Genomic DNA, 18,434 nt, shown 5'->3' with positions numbered 1-18,434 from the left:
CTTTTCTAACATCGATCTGATTAATGTCACAGCTGAGTTGATTACACAAGTTTGTTTCCACTTGAGACTAACGATTTCAACATTATGCATGTAATATATATGTTATGTCATAGCAGATATAGCTTTGGGAAATACATTTTGATTCAAAATTTCACAAAAGTTTTTTTATTTTCTTTCATCGCATTTTGATTTAAACTTTAGGTAATTTAATCGTAGATAATTTTCATGATTTTACATTACAACCATTTAAAATCATAAGAGGAGGATAAGAAATTTACAGAGTTACAATTTGGTAAAACGTTACACAGGGTTATGTCAGCAAACTATGACACATCCCAAGGACCAATCTCTCTGTATATACATAAATATGTTACTTACCATGTTAGATGTACTAGAGGAGTTATAACATATTACATATGTATTGTGGATTGCATGTGTTCAACAGTTCTCTCCCTTGACCAAGAGTTGTCCAGATCTGTCTCTCCTTGTAAGTCTAACGGAATACGCTAGCCAGATGATTGGATAGGCCACATCACGTCTCAAAACATCTCCTGACATGTTTTCAATATGGAACATCTAAAAAATGTAGAGAATGTCTCAAAAATATTCTCAATTGACATGGCTTAATACAATTCATAGTATCTGGAATGGTTAACAAGTTGTCTTTTCCCAACTGAAAAGGCATTGTTTTAGTTCATTATTGTTTGGAGAGAAAATTGAAGTTTGGCGGGTACTCAAACTATTATAGGTAAAAGATAATCAAACAGATGTATTTAAAAATTCCTCCTTTTTATCAATAAATGAAAGAATGAGACCCTGGAAATCATTCATTTGAGTACATGTCTCAGACAGTCATGTTCCTGTGTTTGGTATTTCAGGAAATGGTTGAAGTTTGAGTGTTTTGAGACTGTATTTGTGGCTCAGTTTGAAGTGTAGATTTTCAGATCCACTTCTCGTTCCCCCTCTCTGCTCCTCCTTTCTACATGCCTGTGGCTACGTCTGCTGCCGTCTGCCCATTTGGTGGGATGTCTTTCATTTCACGTTTGACTGCACCTTTGCCCTTTTTGTTTCCACCTGGTTTCTAGCCCCTCCAAAAGAGTAAAACGGAAATGGCACGGGCTGTAGATGACACCCGAAAACGCCTCCTTGCTGTAAGTAGACGCCCTCTGGTGGCAGTGGGACGCAACAAATGACACATTCTCGTCCTATTTATGTTGTAGATGTCATTATTTTACTTTTCCCTGTTTTTGATATCCTAACAGTGTTCATTGGATTTGACTGAATTAATTTCCATGCATCTTTTTTTTTTCAAATGATTTATTGTGTGTCTATTTATATATTACGTGTAATTATCTTATGTTGCGTTTTGTTTTTCATTCTTTCTTAAAATATGTAATTATAATGTCCTGAATGTAAAATATTTCAGATTTAAAGTCTGTTGTGCTTAATGCTACAATGCTTTCATAATAAGTAAGATGCCTTACCAATTTGGAGTGTTTTTGTTGCCATGACATTACTAATGCTTTTTGTTGACAATTGAGTTTGTTGTATGTGTCTCATTTTCCATTCATCAGTCGCAGTTGATATCTGAAAATTATATATGCAACACAGGGTTCACTCTAGACATCCAGCTTCATGGATCTAGTTGGTTTGAAAGGGGTCCTGATCACCAATAAGACAGTATATTCACGATTGTCATATTAGGGGCAAACATTGGTTGCTGGAAGATTTACCTTCAGCCAATCATCAGAATCCCTTCAGAGTTGCTTCCCTTGCTGTTTACAGAGGATCCAAAGAGTTGTGATATATACGCGTCAGTGTCATCTTCATGAGACACAGCTGATATTTCAAATTCAATGAAACAGCTTTTCCCATTACATTTTGATGGTAGGATGTTGAAGTAGATATTTAGGCCCCCAAGATTATAATGTGTTAACAAGCAGTTTTAACTTTACACAAGTTAGAAACATCTCCAGTGGGCCCCATTCCACAAATTGATCATAAAGCTATAGGGATCGTCACACCCATACTTTAATGTAGACTTACGACAGTTATAGTGGAACTGGGCCTCATTTTGGTGTGGACCACCTCCGTGATGTAGTGGTTAGAGCGGAAGGTCACGGGTTCGATCCCCGACCGGGTCATACCAAAAATATGACGTTGAAATATGGTACTTGTTGGTCCCTGCCTGGCACTCGGCATTAATGGGTACAACAAGGACTGGACGGCTCAGAGTCAGTATAATGTGTCTGAGTGGGGTATTCATGCTTCACTGCGGCATGGTATCTCAGTGGGCTAGCACTATAAAACCAGCTGAAGTCTGGGCTAGTACAAGCAGCCGCACATACACATACACACGCATGCACATCGTTATATGAGCGAAATATTCTCAAGCACGACGTTAAACCCAATTTCACCTCACCTCACCTCATTTTGGTGTATCTCTCATAGGCTATATTATCAACGTTCCTTATGACCCTGAATGATTTGTGTGTGTTTACAGATGGGCTGGAATTCTAACAATGGCGAATCCCCCGAGAAAGAGCCTCCATCTCCCCCTTCACCTCCCACCAAGCTGGAGAGCACAGTGAGTGTAGCAGGAGTAGTGGCAGTGGGAATATGTCAAACTGTGCTGTTGTCATTGTTTGATGACATTGTTAGAATATACACAGAAATGTTGCGACATCTGTAACAAAGATTATACACCATAACAAGGTTGATCATATACCATCTTGTCTTTAAGTTGGTGGTAACCCATTGTGTATCTTTTTCTCCAATGTATGTTCTAATGATACACTGACTTCCCATGACCAGAAATTATTATTTTACAGTGAAATATCACTGACTGCATCATAAAATAGCATCCACTCACTGACACAGTGAAAATATTGTTTGAAAGAAATAAGGATCACATATCCATCTATATTGTTTTTCAGAAGCCTCACTTCCCAATGAACGAAGATTCCAAACTGTCCATTCCAAAACTACCGCCAAGTAAGTAAGAGTATATGCGTACTGATGGCTTGGTTTCTGCTCTTATGATATTATCCATTTATTCTGTATGCATATTTATCCAATTCATAGTCATTCCATATTATTCCGATTATTTAAGAATGGCGTACAATGTGCTAGTTTCTTATGAGTATGCATATATATTTCAGTGTAATAAGTAATTCACATGTAAGACCTATATAGCTACTGTCTTGATTTAAAATGGATTTTGTAGCCTCATTTCTAAGTTCTGACACAAATCTCACAACGGAACATATTTAAAGGCATCTTTCTATCAGTAATTATTACTTGTCATCGATCCTGTTGTTTCTGATTGTATGTTGCCGTCAGCCCAAGGCAAGGGAGGTAACTGACTACACAAGTAGTTTCCACACTAGGCAGGAATTAGTGGGCTCGATTGTAGAGCAACCAGTGGCAAGAAATGTCACCACAACCACCACGTGCATATAATTGTAGCAAGTGTATTTGTACTATAGGCCTTTAGGCCCGAAATACTGAGTAAAAATGAATCTGAATCTGAATCTGAATCAACCAGTGGCTGTAATTACTTATGTCCGTTCGAGGTCCCTTCGATATATTTTTATCGTAATGAAACAGACTTTGCTCTTTGTCTCAACTGCATTAGCTCTTGAGCACCTTGATCACAAACATGAAAAGTTTTGTAAACACTCAGTTTACAGTGCATTGGCTTTGCAAATCTGGCTATCCACCATAATCTGGTTGGCAGTGTAAAAACTGGCTGTTTATTTCATTTAGTGGTTTTGACTATTGTTATTTTTTCTTATCCTGTCTCATGATCTTATCTAGCTTATCACAAATTATGACACAAATACTTTTCACAAAATCTTTACATATAATACATAGTAGTTATTGCCAAATCCATACACTGCATAATTTGAAGAATAGGACATAAATAAAAAGGATATAATGCTGTATACGGGACTTTAGTGCTCGCCAAACCATCCACTCGGGCGAAAAGGGAGAGAGTGACAAGTAAGGCTGGTCACATGACTGTTTATGCAGGAAAAGTGAGGTTACTCGTAGGTGAGTGTATTTTAACGTCCGCTTCAGGAACTTCAAGGGATTCAAGTGTTCAACTACCATTCGCAAGGAAATGGGAGATAAGCAAAAGATCATGAGTCAGGATCAGTATAAATATATCAATTTTACTTGAAAAATTACATTTTTTTTTATCTATGCATCGACTTGTTAAACAGCTAAAAACAACTAAAAATTCTAGCCTAGGTCATATAAGCCAAAACAGTGTATTAACAAGCTTATACCGAAATCATACCATCATAATATTTGATGTGACCGCCATGTTTTGCTGCATCGCAAGGGGAGGGAACTCTTGTCCCACTTATAGGTGTGTGCAGAATCATTTTGTTTGTAGTACCTAAACAACCAGCTGTAATATGTAACTTTCTCTTGAGAGATAGTTCCAGTTTCAATTTAGTTTATTCTGTTTTTATGTATGTAATAATGATAGTGTTATGTTCAAATACAGTCATTTAAGTTTTACTGGCATAGTGGGGTAGCCTTGTGGTTAGTGTGTAGAATCACAAAAATCTGAATCTGATTCTCATTCGTCCTGACACACACCTGGACAAAATGTAAATGTAATTTTGTCGCAAGAACATTATATTTGTCATGTTGTGTATGTATCAGAAAGCGATGACTTAATTTCCTCTCCCTTTTCCTTCCTCAAGGCCCTTGTGGTTCGCCATCCCCTAAAACTCTGCGACGCTTTTGGTATACTCTTGACTTACCTAAGCAGCCAATCATCGAAGAACCAATGCCACTACCAAAAATTCCATTACCCCCCAAAATACAGAATAGGTTGGCATCCATTCCTATATCTGAACAAAATGGCTGCTCACGATTGCCGAGTTTGATAACCTACAGCCCCAAACAAGTTAGAAAGACTCGTCTTTCACCGATATCCAGGAGGGGTAAATAGTCCGCCAGTTTCTGCATGATGTGTGGACGGATTGTGTATTGTGATTTTGTTCCGACCCCCTGGCTTACATGGCATCTATGTTCTAACTGGTGCTAGAACACTGTCACGCTCTGGATATCTCTCTGAATCGATGGCTACTAATAGTGATAACCGATGAAATTGGAAGTTGTATTTTTGTATACTCATTTGTGTATCATTAACTTTTGTAAGATATTTGTTGAAAAATCAGAACTTGTTTATCATTATTATAACCTGTGAAGAACGTGTATTAACATTTTTTGCACAAACACAACAACTGTTTGCTCACCTGACTGAAAGTCAAGTGAGAATATGTCATGGAGTGTCGTCCATCTCCTATGAACTTCCAATGGAACTGAAGTTAGACTGATGCTATCTATGGTTTCTGTGAAAAGTGCTGACCGAATGTTGATCCAAGTTTAAGCATGGAAGTCACAGTAGCCATATTGAAAATGTCACTCAAAATATTACTCAGCTAATTCTGCATGTAAGAGTATGATAGATATGTGTGGTATGTAGAATATCATGTGATACGATATATACAATCCAGATATTGGTCCTTGCCATTGTGTCCCCAAAAGACTCACACAGAAATCCAATCTGACTTTAAACATGGCTGCCCTTGTTTTTCCCCCAAAGACATTTGAGCTACAGAGTCTTATGCTTCTATTTTTACTGAACCTGAATTTTGTGTTTCCTGAAATGAAATGAGTGTTCTAAAAATGATGTGGAGTTTCTGTATTTTAATACAACACTGATTACATTGTACCTTGTCTCCATGTGAACTGTACTGAACATTCTAACTTGCTGTGCCAGAGATTTGCTATTTCACATAGAACCAAGTCTTTCCACTATCTTTTTGTTTTTATGAGTTTAGGCTGAAGAAAGGGTTTGTTTCATGGCATGATTGAGGATTTTGCTCATCTCTTCACATGAAATAAGCTTTCTGTTTAACCCAAACTTTCATTTTGGGGTCAGATGCATGGGTTTTATATTTTTGTTTGTGTGAAATGTAAGGAAGAATTAGATGCATTGTTGCAACTCCAAGATAAGCTATTACTTGTTTATAGGAATATAGTATCATATTGCAATATGCGTTCCTTTGAATTGATATTTGATGAAAAGTAGAGTTGAGTATATGTGTCAGTTGACTAACGATGTTCGGGTCAAGTGTAGATGATAGAGACTAACCTTGAGTTACTTTGTTTAACAGATACTGCATGTTATGATTCAACTGTTTCCTATAGAATTAATTATTCAACAAGTTGTAATTGTTGAGAAGAAGCTAATTTTGTTTCGAATTAATATTCTGGAATTTATCAACCCATTACATTTTAGTGAAATCAATAATTGTTTGAAAGCCTAAGATAATTTGATTTGATGAGAATGAACATTATAATCATCAGTCAGCATGCTTTATATGATTTATATCTATGAGTTATAATTATATGAGAAATGTAGTTTATATTTTTCATGTTGGCCAGTTTTATTCAGGGCAGGATGTTTGCTCTTAATTAATATAGTTGTCTGTCTTCCTTGTGTAATCTGTAATCCAATTCTGACTCTCTTCAGCTGGCAGCCCTTGGGAGAACCAAGGTCCCGGTTCACCTGTTAACGACATTCCAAAGACTCAGTCTCCCAACAGGCTGTCTTCTCGGCTGGGAAGCCTCAGTCCAAAACCAAAGGACACTGGAAAGAGATCCCCTCTCTCTCAGGTCCAGTTCAACTGGTAAACTCACAGACCTTGACACCAAGACCAATAAATCATCATCTAAAACTGCATCTTATCTCCGACCAACCCGCAGTTCCAAGGCAAAAATTGCGCGAGCATCTTCATCTTCATCCCTGCCTGATGATGGCTCTCAATCCAGCACTAACTCCATGACCAAAGCAACTTCAATGCTGAACCTGAGTCAGGCCCGAGATCCACCTACCTCACCTAAGAAGAAGTCTTCACGTACCTTGTCGAAGACCGCTTTCTATGCTTCCACTCCCAATTTGGCTGTATGTTTGGAGGAAGAGGAGGAAGATGAGATTCCAGAGTCAGCGTCCAATCTTAAAGGTCTTGCTGATCTGTCAAGAAGTGTTCCAGACATTAACGATATGGACGGTTTTAGTTCATCTACTGAGAGCACTACAAGTAGTGGTGAAAAGCGTAATTCTAAGGGCAGTTTGTCAGGAGTGAGGAGACTTAAAGATTCCTTATCTCGGAAAGTTGCAAGTGATACAAGTCGAATGAACAGACGTTCAATGCCTGTGGGTGTGGACTATCTGCATGTGGAGCAGAAGTCCCCCGGGCACCAAACGGAGGTCCGTTTCTCCTTTCAGTGACAAAAACACTATGCCTCCTCCTCCATCCACCGCTGTTAGCAGATCAAAACATGATGCATTCCTGAAGCGAGCTCAGGCTAAGAGACGCACAACAGCCGACATGACACTAGATCGTGCGAAGGACATCCTGTTGGGCAAGTCTGGAATTCTTAAGAGCAGTATGGAAAGTGTGAACTCTGATGGACCTGGCAGCAGGAAGACAAGTCTCTCTGGTGGACAATCACAGTCTCACTCTAGGTCTTCCTCTGCATCATCTAATGTGTTCGAGTCTGAGTATGGTTACACATCTGCTTCAACTCTTGCTACTGTAGAAGATATAGAAAATACTGCTGAGGAGATTCGCAGAAAGGGCTGCAGATGCAAGTCCAAATGATCTGCCTGAACGGGATCAGAACACATCTCTACCTAGTAGAACAAAATCACCTATGTCATCTTCATCTCGAAGGTCATCCAATGCAGATGGCGCTAGAGTCTCACCTCGTGTGCTCTCTGACAAGAAAAAGTCTCAGTCGGTTGAGAATCTAAATGATACTCCTTCAAAGGAACAAGACAGTGTGTTGCCCAGTGTAAGGGCGAGGGTGGCCCAGTACATGTCTCTAAACAAGTCTACTGAGGATCTAGGTTCCAGTCCGAGACCGAAAGCCTCACTGAATGTAAATGTGAATACATATCCCTCCCATTCTCCCGCCCCATCTCCAGTTCCAATGGGCAGAAGTCCTTCAGCAGATCTCAAGGTCAGCCCACGCAGCCAGTCTGATACAGGGCTGGGTTCAGACACTGACACCGACTCAGAGATCAGACGTCCTGATAAATCCACATCCCATCCAAGGCTGTCTCTTGTCAACGGAGATCCAAGCATCACCCATAGGTATTGTTGTTGCTGTTGTTGTTTTATATAGCTATTGTTGTTGTTTTTTGTTCCATTCAGCTGTATTAACCATGACGGTGGGCAAAATATATTGAATCTCAATCAAACAGTCAACAAATCCATGTTGTTTGCGACGATCCACATTACATACACCGCATCACCAAGCCTATTCAAACCATTTAGTTACCTCATGTTAGAAGTAATAAGTTTTGTGGATAACAGCATATCTGGGATCTGTTTGATAAAGCGGTTGTAGCGCCCATACTTTATAGGCATGCAACTGTTCTCGTGCTAGGATCACTCTGTGGAACGGAGGGAGGTGGGGTAGACTAGTGGTTAAAACATGGTTTGTCACACTGAAGGCCAGGGTCGATTCCCCACATGGGTACAATGTGTGAAGCACATGTCTGGTGTCCCTCGCCAGGATATTGCAGGAATATTGCTATAAACGCCATAAAACTAAACTCACTCACTCACTCATTGAAGTGAAAAGAGGTAAAGTAGGGGGTGGGTATTATAGTCAGAGGAACCAAGTCAGCTCTCAAAGCTACTGCAGGGAGTAGACAATCTTCCATAGCCCCTAACCTCTATTCTAAGGAGAGATTTCAAAGTAAAAGAATCAAGAAGCTAAACATATCTAGTGCCTCAGAAGTAGTCCTTTGAAAGAAATAGCCCTCAAAACTGTCTGTTGATTGGCTCGCAAAGCCACTGGCTTCAATAACTTCAAATAATTACATGCCCTGTGCTACTTCTGCTTCCTGCCACAGGAAGACAGTGCAGTGAGTTGTGCCAAATACTATGAAGAGAAATTTTCGTTACATCACAATGTATGGAGGATGAAAGCTATCCTTAACAGAAATCAGTTTGCCTATTAAATGAACTCCATGAGTTAGTTTGTTGCCTCCAAACCATGTCCCTCACACATTCTTAAGGATTTAACCTAAACAAAGCTGATCCTGGCCAGCTAAGGGAGACAACTCTATACGCATGAACTGTATCTGAATTCTGGGTAGGTTTCGGAAGAAACTTAAACCGTTGTACAACCATACTCACTCACTCACTCACTGTGGAACGGGACTGACAACTTTCTCTGTGGATAACTACATGTGACATAATGTGTAAATATACTTAAGTTTTGCATGATGTGCCATGATCTGAAGTCGATGTTTGCTCTGCTTTTCCAGTGTGTCATTGACAACACCTGTATCATCTCCTCACGATCATGGAACCTCACCGACTGTGGCCGATCGTTCTGGATTGTCGTTGTCACTCACTGTTAAAACAGATGGTATGTGTGACTAAACATGCTCATTCATGAAGACAAACCAGCTAAAAGGTTTACCAAATGTTAAAAATCGTCTATGTTTATTTATGTAAATTATTTTTTGCATTTATATTAAGAAAACAGGAAAGGAAACCCTTAGATTCTGTAATGTAACTGAGGCGGTGGGATATCCTAGTGGTTAACGCGTTTGCTCATCACGCCAAAGACCTGGGTTCGATTCCCCACATGGGAAGCAATGTGTGAAGCCCATTTCTGGTGTCCGCTGCCACGATATTGGTGGAATATTGCTAAAAGCGGCGTAAGACCAAACTCACTCACGTTAATATAACTGAGATCGATTGGACACAATGACTGTTTGTGATTAAGCATTAGTCTCCAACAACCAACTAGCTGACTTGCAAAGGCTGATGAGTTCTGACAACTCAGTTTCAACACTGTATAAAAGGGATAGCCCCATGGTTTTAGTGATCCCTCGTAACGCTGAAGACCTGGGTTCAATTCCCCACATTGGTACAATGTGTGAAGCCCATTTCTGGTTTCTAAGCCGTGATATTGCAGGAATATTGCTAAAACCGGGTAAAACTAAGTTCACTCACTCACTGTACAAATGTTTAATGGTTGTTTGACTTGGCTGATGCTTCCTGCTCCAGATGGCAGTGAGTTGGTTATGCCCTTGATTGTGGACTTGAAGGAAATCCTGCAGACGGCCAAGCAAGTGTATGAGAAGGTAATTGTGGTTTCACTGTACAGTACCAAGTATTATATGGCTGAGAATTACAGGGTTTTGAAAATGTTTGATATTATGTTCAGCATTTCATCACCAATATTCAGGAAAGGTCACATGTCATCTTTATAGCCTGAATTCGTGTTCAGGACAACATCCCATAACTTTGCTATAATGGGTTTGTATCACAAGATGTCACTTATTATGATCCCAGATTGGTCTGCAACATGCCTGTGCTCATGGTTTTCACTTGTTTAATTTATTTCAACTTCATGAAGGCTGACTGTAAATAATCATGTCTTGACCAGATAATCCAGTGATTGACATTACGAGAATCGATTAATGATTGATGACATGCACCATCTAAGTTTGTGATCTTCTGAGGTATAACTGAAATACTGATCAGATTGGCACAATCTTTGGTGGCAGTAAAGGACATGTAGTTGACTGTTGATTTCCTCAAAGTAAAAATGTTACTTTCAGAAATCTTGTAACACTTATTTTTGGGCATGTAAGGCAGTTTAACTCTCAGTGTATCTAAGGGTGAAGTTTTTTATGTCATCTCTTCCTCTTTAAAGCTGTGGCTTGTCTTGTGGTTAAGGTAATAGCTTGTCTCCCCAAAGACCCAGGTTTCAGTGCGCAAGGGTGCAAAGCGTGAAACCCATTTCCGGTGTCCCCTGTTGTAATATTGCTGGAATATTACGAAAAGCAGCCTAAAACATAAATGCTCGTCTCTGATGTTCATGTGTCTTGTTTCAGTGTAAGAATATGGAAGGAAGCCCATCGATGTCCGTGCTTCATGATATCTACCAAGAGGCTGCGGACACATTCAGCGAACTCTGCGAGAAAAGCAAATCTAGCCAATCAAAAGACAAGGAGAAAAAAGAATTATCGGAAAGGGATAAAATGATTGTGAATAGTGTTGTTGACAAATTACAGCCTTCTGTCGATGAGCTGTCACACCGAATGAGTAGACAAATATTTCATGAAGTAATTGGGAGTGTGGTCGCTGAAGCGCAACAGCAGTGAAGATGGCCATGCACTAGCCAATGTGTACATGTGGATGTGTGCTTCTGTGATGACACAAGGCGTAGATGTCCGATCTCGTTGGGATACAGTGTGTAAATGTTTCATGGTGCTCTTAATACAAGTGCTTTTGAGAAAGGAAGGTTTTTGTTCTTTAATTAGAAATGTTGGCCATCTTTGACCGTCTTGCAAGAGATTATGTGTCTGCAAACTAAGTTACATGTCTTGTAAATGGAACTTTTTTAACCAAAGACATATTCCTAAAATTGTAAGATATTGGTGTCTTATGGTTGTGCATAGTTTAACTAGAAATGTTTGTTTAAGGAAAATGATTTATTACAACAGAGGAAATAGATATACCTGAGGGAAATTGTGAACATGCATTTACATCATGAAAATATTTCGCACTTCACCAGTTTGGTGGAGTAAAGTTTAGATTTATTTATTGTCAAAATGAGTGTTGCTTTTGAAGAATATTAATTATTACAATTTGACACTTACATATTTACATTAGCTCCCAAAATACGCATTACAGCAAATAATTATCCTCTGGTACAAGAAATACAATAGAAGTACCAGCCCAATACATATCCACCAGTATGCTCCAGGGAGTTACAGAGATATTGAAATCAGTTTACTTTCACGGCCATTGTTGGTATATTGGAGCTAAGCCATGCCTTCCTGTGCTGTGTCAAATTACATCGAACATACACACCACAGAGATTTTCGCCAGTGTCTTCATGAATGCTTGTGTGATTGTGAGCCTTGAATAGCGTTGTGCAATGAATATATGTTGTGTATGTCCAGTAGCAAAGTGCTTGCACTGCAGATTGGCAGCTCTGATATTTAGATACTGCTGAATTCATTTGTGGGAAAAAGAAATCTTGATGCATTTATGGGTTTATTAATTGAATTCATGTTGTGATTCATTTGGAACCAGCATCTTCAAGCATAGAATCATGGTGTCAAATGTGCTTAAATTGACAGTGATTATCAACCTGCCCTCTCAGGGTGTGATTAAAAAATCCACTCTTGGATTTCATGGATTGTGAATCAAAATGTGAAAATATGGACAAAGGGCATATAACTCTCACCTACACGATGGACCAACCCATCAGGATATGCCATTTCAGTGCTGTTTGTGATGTATCTGTGGAAACCACACATAATATATTGTGCAAGAACAAAACACATATCAAACAATGTGTCAAGTAAATTGACAGTGATATGAAGAATTTCATGCAAAAATGAAAATAATTTCTGTGTATACTAAGAACCTGTTGTATATATTTCTGCACCTGATTATTACTGCTTCACGCAACTGTACATACTCGTAAGGTTAATCATCATTTCACAAGGATTGTGTTCAACTTGGTTGTGGCAAAGCTATACACTAATTTTGGTTGTTACATCAGCACCAACTATTCACATATTTACAGCAGCTTATTTGTCCTGTATTGATGTTTTTTTTGTGGGAGCAGAAAATATTTGCTTTAATCATACAAATATTTTATAGTTATAATTCTTTTATATTTCTTTACACTCAAGATTTTGTTCATTGGGCTATGACAGGTGATACTTAAGACTGAAATTATGGCTACTATTAACAGGAATCTAATTAATTGATAGATGTAAAAGACTGTATTTTGAATAATAATTAATTGATATGACGCCTAGTTTTTGTCTTGTGCAAGAACTTGCCCTAAACATGGAAAATATTTATAGAGACACTTGCACCATCAGTAAAAGAATGTTTTATTTTATTTCAAAACCATTAAAAAATTGACCTGCCTTTTTGAAAGATAATTGAAAACTCAAGTTTCATTGTCTGCCAAAATAATCGAGCCTATGCACTATGCAATTGTGCACTATGTCCACCATGCAGAGTTGCATCCTTTACTAGGATCAGGATCTGCTGATCATGGGGTGGAATCCTAAATTCTTCCTTAGTATGATCCTCGTTCTAGCAGCCCCGTTTGCATATTTGTTAGTTTAAGAAAAGTGGAAACCCTATCCAGACCTGTTTCTTTGCTTCGACGTTAAATAGACCTGCCATAAGAAAACAGGACTGATGATAGTAAACCAATTAATTTGCTCTTACCTTCTAGTAGTAAATTACAACATTTTGACAAAATATAATAATAATAATAATAGTAGTCCATTTATATTACGCATTTATCCATGCACATTGCATGCCCAAAGCGCTGACATATTACCCCTGGTCAACGAGTACAGAACACTCCCTGTGGAGAATACAACCGGTCGCCTGTCAGGCGCTCAAGGTTCATATTCTGACTAGCATCCTATCATACCACTATGAAACAATTAGGTTACGGTCTGAGAACAGAAGTTTGCATGTTTGCATAATGTTAATTTCAAACATTCAAAGTATCATGGCAACTGTATGCACTGTAAATAAAATCATGTTCGTGATTATCGGTCAGTGCCGCTGTAGTCTGATGCTGTAATCACTGTCAGGCTGGAGTTCTGGCAGCTTCCACTGATGACAAACATTCCACTTAAACCATGATCGTATCTGTTCATATTCTTTCCAAAGGGATGGATCTTTAAGACAGTTATCATAATACAGTTCTATTATCTTGAGGTTAAACTTTAATGCTATAAGACACATGTAAAGTTTTGTTATCTAAGATTTTTAGAATTACAATCGTGATTGTATTATGCAATTCTTTAAATCTTTGGAAGTAAGATTTACATACACTGAAAGGATGGCTTGCAGATTTTAGACTTGCAAATAATTCATGTTATTGTAATGTTGATTAGAGCAGATTACAGACAGTTGGTTAAAGCCATTGTGATGCTTGAATGGAATTGAAGGTAAAGAAATCACACTTGGATACCAGATAGAATACTGCCTTGCTTTGTTAAATCCACATAATAAGGGGAAAAACGAATGGAAAAAAAGTGTATTTGATATTTCTGATGTCCAAATAACCAGCTTCAAGAACATATCAAAATGAAACCAAATGAATTATTAAATGGTTATCTTTGTTGCCAGTTTTCACTGCATCATCTGCGAGGAATGTAAAGCCTCAGGAAGTTCGTTTGCATTTTTACCTGTCAGAGGTAATCCACGTCAGATTGATTTCATGTGCATTTATAGCATTATCAACATTTGATCATCGTAATCAGCTTAGGTGTTTAATTCAAAGCTTTTTGTTTGCATTTGTACCCATATGACTCTACCAAAACCCAAGTTTTCATTTTACATAATTAATTTCAATACCATAGATTTCCTTTGACGAAACATTTATGTGCAATATGTAACAGTTACATAAGACACATGACAGAAATACTGCCAATAGTTCAATAGGTTAGAAGACATAGCTGAAAATATGAAAAGTAGAATATGCTATTGCCACACAACTGCTTCTGTCTCTGTTAAAGAAACAATATGTGAGCTGAAAATATGTCATGTCAAACTATCTATCTTTCAAGCCCCTTGAAGTGGGTATGAAATGTAACAACCATGTTGGCCATGTCTAGTGACAGAATTGTATCTTTAGCCAACCTTAACATATTCTTTATGGGTTTATGCCACCCTCAGTCCATCCCCAACATGAAGCATTACATATGCTAAGTCAGTACATATTCTGCATTGTGTGAACGTTCCTGATCTACATTGAGCAATGAAAGGGAGAGTTCATTGTTGAATGTGACCAACTGTGACTCTCTTGTTGGTAAATGAGATAATAGTGACATGTGGACATTTATTAATGTGAACATTTGCTACATGTGATGCCAGTTCATGAATATGTGATGTCATTGTCGACAGATACCATTTGTTGTGTCCCACAGAATCAGGAATTGATCATGTGACTTTGTAATGTGGGACATGTAAGTCCACTGACCACAAGTGTTGGGAGATTAACACACCACCTCTGTTATGGTATATGCTGAATGTGCTGCCTCTGCTGGTTGTATATGCAGTATATGCTGTTGCTAGGTGGAATATATTGTGTATTCACTACCTCTGTTGTTGGTATATGCTGTATATACCACCAATGGTGGTCTCTACTGTTAGTGGTATATTATAGTGTACACTACCTCTGTTGTTGGTATATGCTGTATATACCACCAATGGTGGTCTCTACTGTTAGTGGTATATTATAGTGTACACTACCTCTGTTGTTGGTATATGCTGTATATACCACCAATAGTGGTCTCTACAGTTGTGGTATATGCTGTGTGCACCACCTGTGTCAGTGGTATATCACAGTGTATACCACTTCTTTTTGTGGTATATGCTTTATACAAGCAGGATATACTGCCTGTATTGGTGTTATACACTTCTGTGCTTCCATATTGGAGATAGGGAGATGGGACCACTGTCAGATTCACTGGTCAGTCAGCCATGATTATTACCAATACTGCATCTGTGTCCATCAAAATGTTACAGAATCTCATACATTGCCTTTATTCACTGATGCTTCTCAGTAATAACTTTGAAATGAATACTGGATATCAAGAAGGAAGTACACATATTATGATTTAATTTATTAGTAAACAGTTCTTTTCTTTTGACAACAATCCAAATTTGAATTTCAGTATAGACATTTTGAATAAAACATCATAATGTAAAATCAATTTGAAATGATACATATAATGATTTTGCATCTTGTTTTGAGGTAATATTGAAATTGACAATGCTCCATAAAACACAACAGCGATCATACTACCATGTTAATGTATAAAGTAATTCTGATTGTCCTAGCACAAAGACTGCTTTGTACAACAGGACTCTTGAGTGGTTTGAATTACTACTAAACCCTGATCTGCACAGTCAAATGCGGGGCGGTGGGGTAGCCTGATGGTTAAAGCGTTCGCTCGCCGAAGACCCGGGTTCGATTCCCCACATGGGTACAATGTGTGAAGCTCATTTCTGGTGTCCCCCGTCGTGATATTGCTGGATTATTGCTAAAAGCGGCATAAAACCAAACTCACTCACTCACTCACAGTCAAATGCTCTGACATATTTTGTAGAGGAGTGAACCTATGCATCTGACTGGGTGCTGTCTCCCTGTCTCCATCATCCAGTCACTCAGGTGACTTCCAGGCCAAAACTTTCATATACCAGACTGTTGTATCATGACTTATGTGCTTCAAATAAACATGTATAAAATCTCCGGCAGAAAATAAACCTGTGATATATAGCATGTGTTGTTTGTTATGCTTATAACAAAATGAGCGGAATTTCAAACCTGTGAATAAATATCTTCAGTTACAGAAATATTTATTTCATTTCCACACACAAAGCTCTCTGACTATCAAGAGTTCTGAAAACAAATTTATATATACGTTGTTGCAAATATTTAAAAAATATAATAACATGTACTCTTTATAATTTTCCACACACTTAAATTTAGAATTTTTGGTTAGGAAGATCCGGCACTGTTGTCTAAATCTACAATGACCCACATGGAGGCTGAACATTCTACCTTGATTGAACCAGATCTACTTTTTGGGGAATATGCAGAGGTGCATCCATTACAGGTGACAAGTGGTTGTTGCTTTGATCCCAGGTGCTGATCCTGTCTTTAGGCATCTCTCCATCTCATCCCAGACATGCGACCTGGATAATGAGCTGGGCATGGTAGTAAGAGCAACCTTATGTTGCCTCGTAAAGTCAGTTACAACACGTACGAGGGCTGGTCAAAAAGTTCTAAGCCTAACACAGACAACAAACGATTTGGTCAGATTTTAATATTATATTTTTCCACATAATCACCCTTGATGGCAATGAACTTCTCATATCGGTGTTTCAGTTGCTCAATTCCATGTCAGTAGAACTCTTCTGGAAGTCCTATCAAATACTCGTTTACAGCAGATTTGAGCTCGTCATTACCGGCATCGCGTTTTCCACGGAGGTGTTCCTTCAATTTTGGAAATAGGTGAAAGTCGCTTGGGGCCAGGTCAGGTGAACATGGAGGATGAGGAAGTTCTTCGAAGCCACATTGATGTACTGCAGACTTTGCCAATCGAGAGGTGTGAGACAAAGCATTGTTATGTAAAATCAGAACTCCAGCCCTCAACAAACCACGGCGTTTTTCTTTGATAGATGCTCTCAATCTGTGGAGTAGATCAGCGTAGTAGGCACCAGTGATAGTCTTTTGACTCTCCAGGTAGTCAACATGGATGATGCCCTTCGCATCCCAGAACACTGTGGCCACAACTTTCTTCACTGACCTTGAAGACTTGAACTTCTTGGGCGGAGGAGAAGTGGGGTGGTGCCACTCCATGGATTGACGTTTTGACTCCGGATAGGATCGTAATGATAAATCCATGTTTCATCCCCTGTTACTAATCTACTTTTAAAATTTTCAAAATTATGCTCCATCAATTCTAAATTTTCCTTTGAAATTACACTTCTCTTTTTCTTCAAATCAGCATTGAGAAACTTTGGGACCCATCGCGCAGATACTTTGTTCACGCCCAAATGATCATGGGTAATAGTTTGAATGGATCCATGGCTTAGACCCGTTTCTCGTTCAACTTCAGCAAAAGTCACACGTCTGTCTGCAAGAATACATTTCTCCACAGCTTCTACTGTTTCTTCATTAATGGCTGTAGAGGGCCGTCCACACCGTGGGTCATCATCCGGACTTGTCCTGCCAGACTTGAATAAAGCAGCCCATCTCTTAACTGTGGGGTATGAAGGACAATCATCCCCATACACCTTCAACATACGTGCATGCACTTCTGATGGCTGAATGCCTTCCAGTGTCAAAAACTTGATAACAGCACCGTGTTCCATCTCTCACGTTGAAGCAGATATGTATACCCCAGTAGGCTTCAAGGACCTGTTGCTTTCGAACTATAGTTGATCTATTTGAGTAAAATGACTGGAAATGCTGATGAAGAACACTGTCCAACAACACCCCTAAGATTAGTTGGTGTCACCAGTCTAGAAGTTATGTAGGCTTAGAACGTTTTGACCAGCCCTCGTACAACCATCATTCTGCAGCATTTGCACATCCGTCAGAACATGATCTCAAACAACATCATCCGGAAACGTCATAAAATGGCATAAACAATTATACCAATGTAAAATATACATACTATTGTTCCAATATTATCAGAGATATTATCTTAAATATTTATTAACTAAATATTAATAGAATTCCAATAATCAAAACATTTTCATTACCAACAGTATATCACCAAGCCAGTTTGTCATGTTGCAGTTTGA

The 18,434-nt window shown here is 38.7% G+C and overlaps 2 protein-coding genes across 2 annotated transcripts in view; one reads left to right on the top strand and one right to left on the bottom strand.

Moving 5' to 3' along the window:
* LOC124261544 (mitogen-activated protein kinase-binding protein 1-like) overlaps positions 1-14,212 on the top strand; it is a 118,083-nt gene extending 103,871 nt beyond the window's left edge. Inside the window, 11 exon segments of the mRNA XM_046695859.1 lie at positions 1,086-1,151; positions 2,504-2,587; positions 2,937-2,994; positions 4,722-4,971; positions 5,291-5,294; positions 6,563-7,145; positions 7,228-7,658; positions 7,660-8,189; positions 9,374-9,477; positions 10,125-10,201; positions 10,958-14,212. Of these exon segments, the coding sequence (XP_046551815.1) occupies positions 1,086-1,151; positions 2,504-2,587; positions 2,937-2,994; positions 4,722-4,971; positions 5,291-5,294; positions 6,563-7,145; positions 7,228-7,658; positions 7,660-8,189; positions 9,374-9,477; positions 10,125-10,201; positions 10,958-11,227 (2,457 nt within the window). The 3' untranslated portion in view covers positions 11,228-14,212.
* A 2,813-nt stretch (positions 14,213-17,025) lies between these two features.
* Positions 17,026-17,484, bottom strand: LOC124261543 (histone-lysine N-methyltransferase SETMAR-like). The gene has a single exon (XM_046695858.1). It carries the CDS (start codon positions 17,482-17,484, stop codon positions 17,026-17,028), a length of 459 nt encoding a protein of 152 aa, XP_046551814.1.
* Between the last annotated feature and the right edge of the window lie 950 nt (positions 17,485-18,434).

Source organism: Haliotis rubra, unplaced genomic scaffold (assembly GCF_003918875.1).
Source record: "Haliotis rubra isolate DU_JTF1 unplaced genomic scaffold, ASM391887v1 Scf80, whole genome shotgun sequence".
Classification (NCBI taxonomy): domain Eukaryota; kingdom Metazoa; phylum Mollusca; class Gastropoda; order Lepetellida; family Haliotidae; genus Haliotis; species Haliotis rubra.
This window is presented reverse-complemented; position numbering and strand designations above follow the sequence as displayed.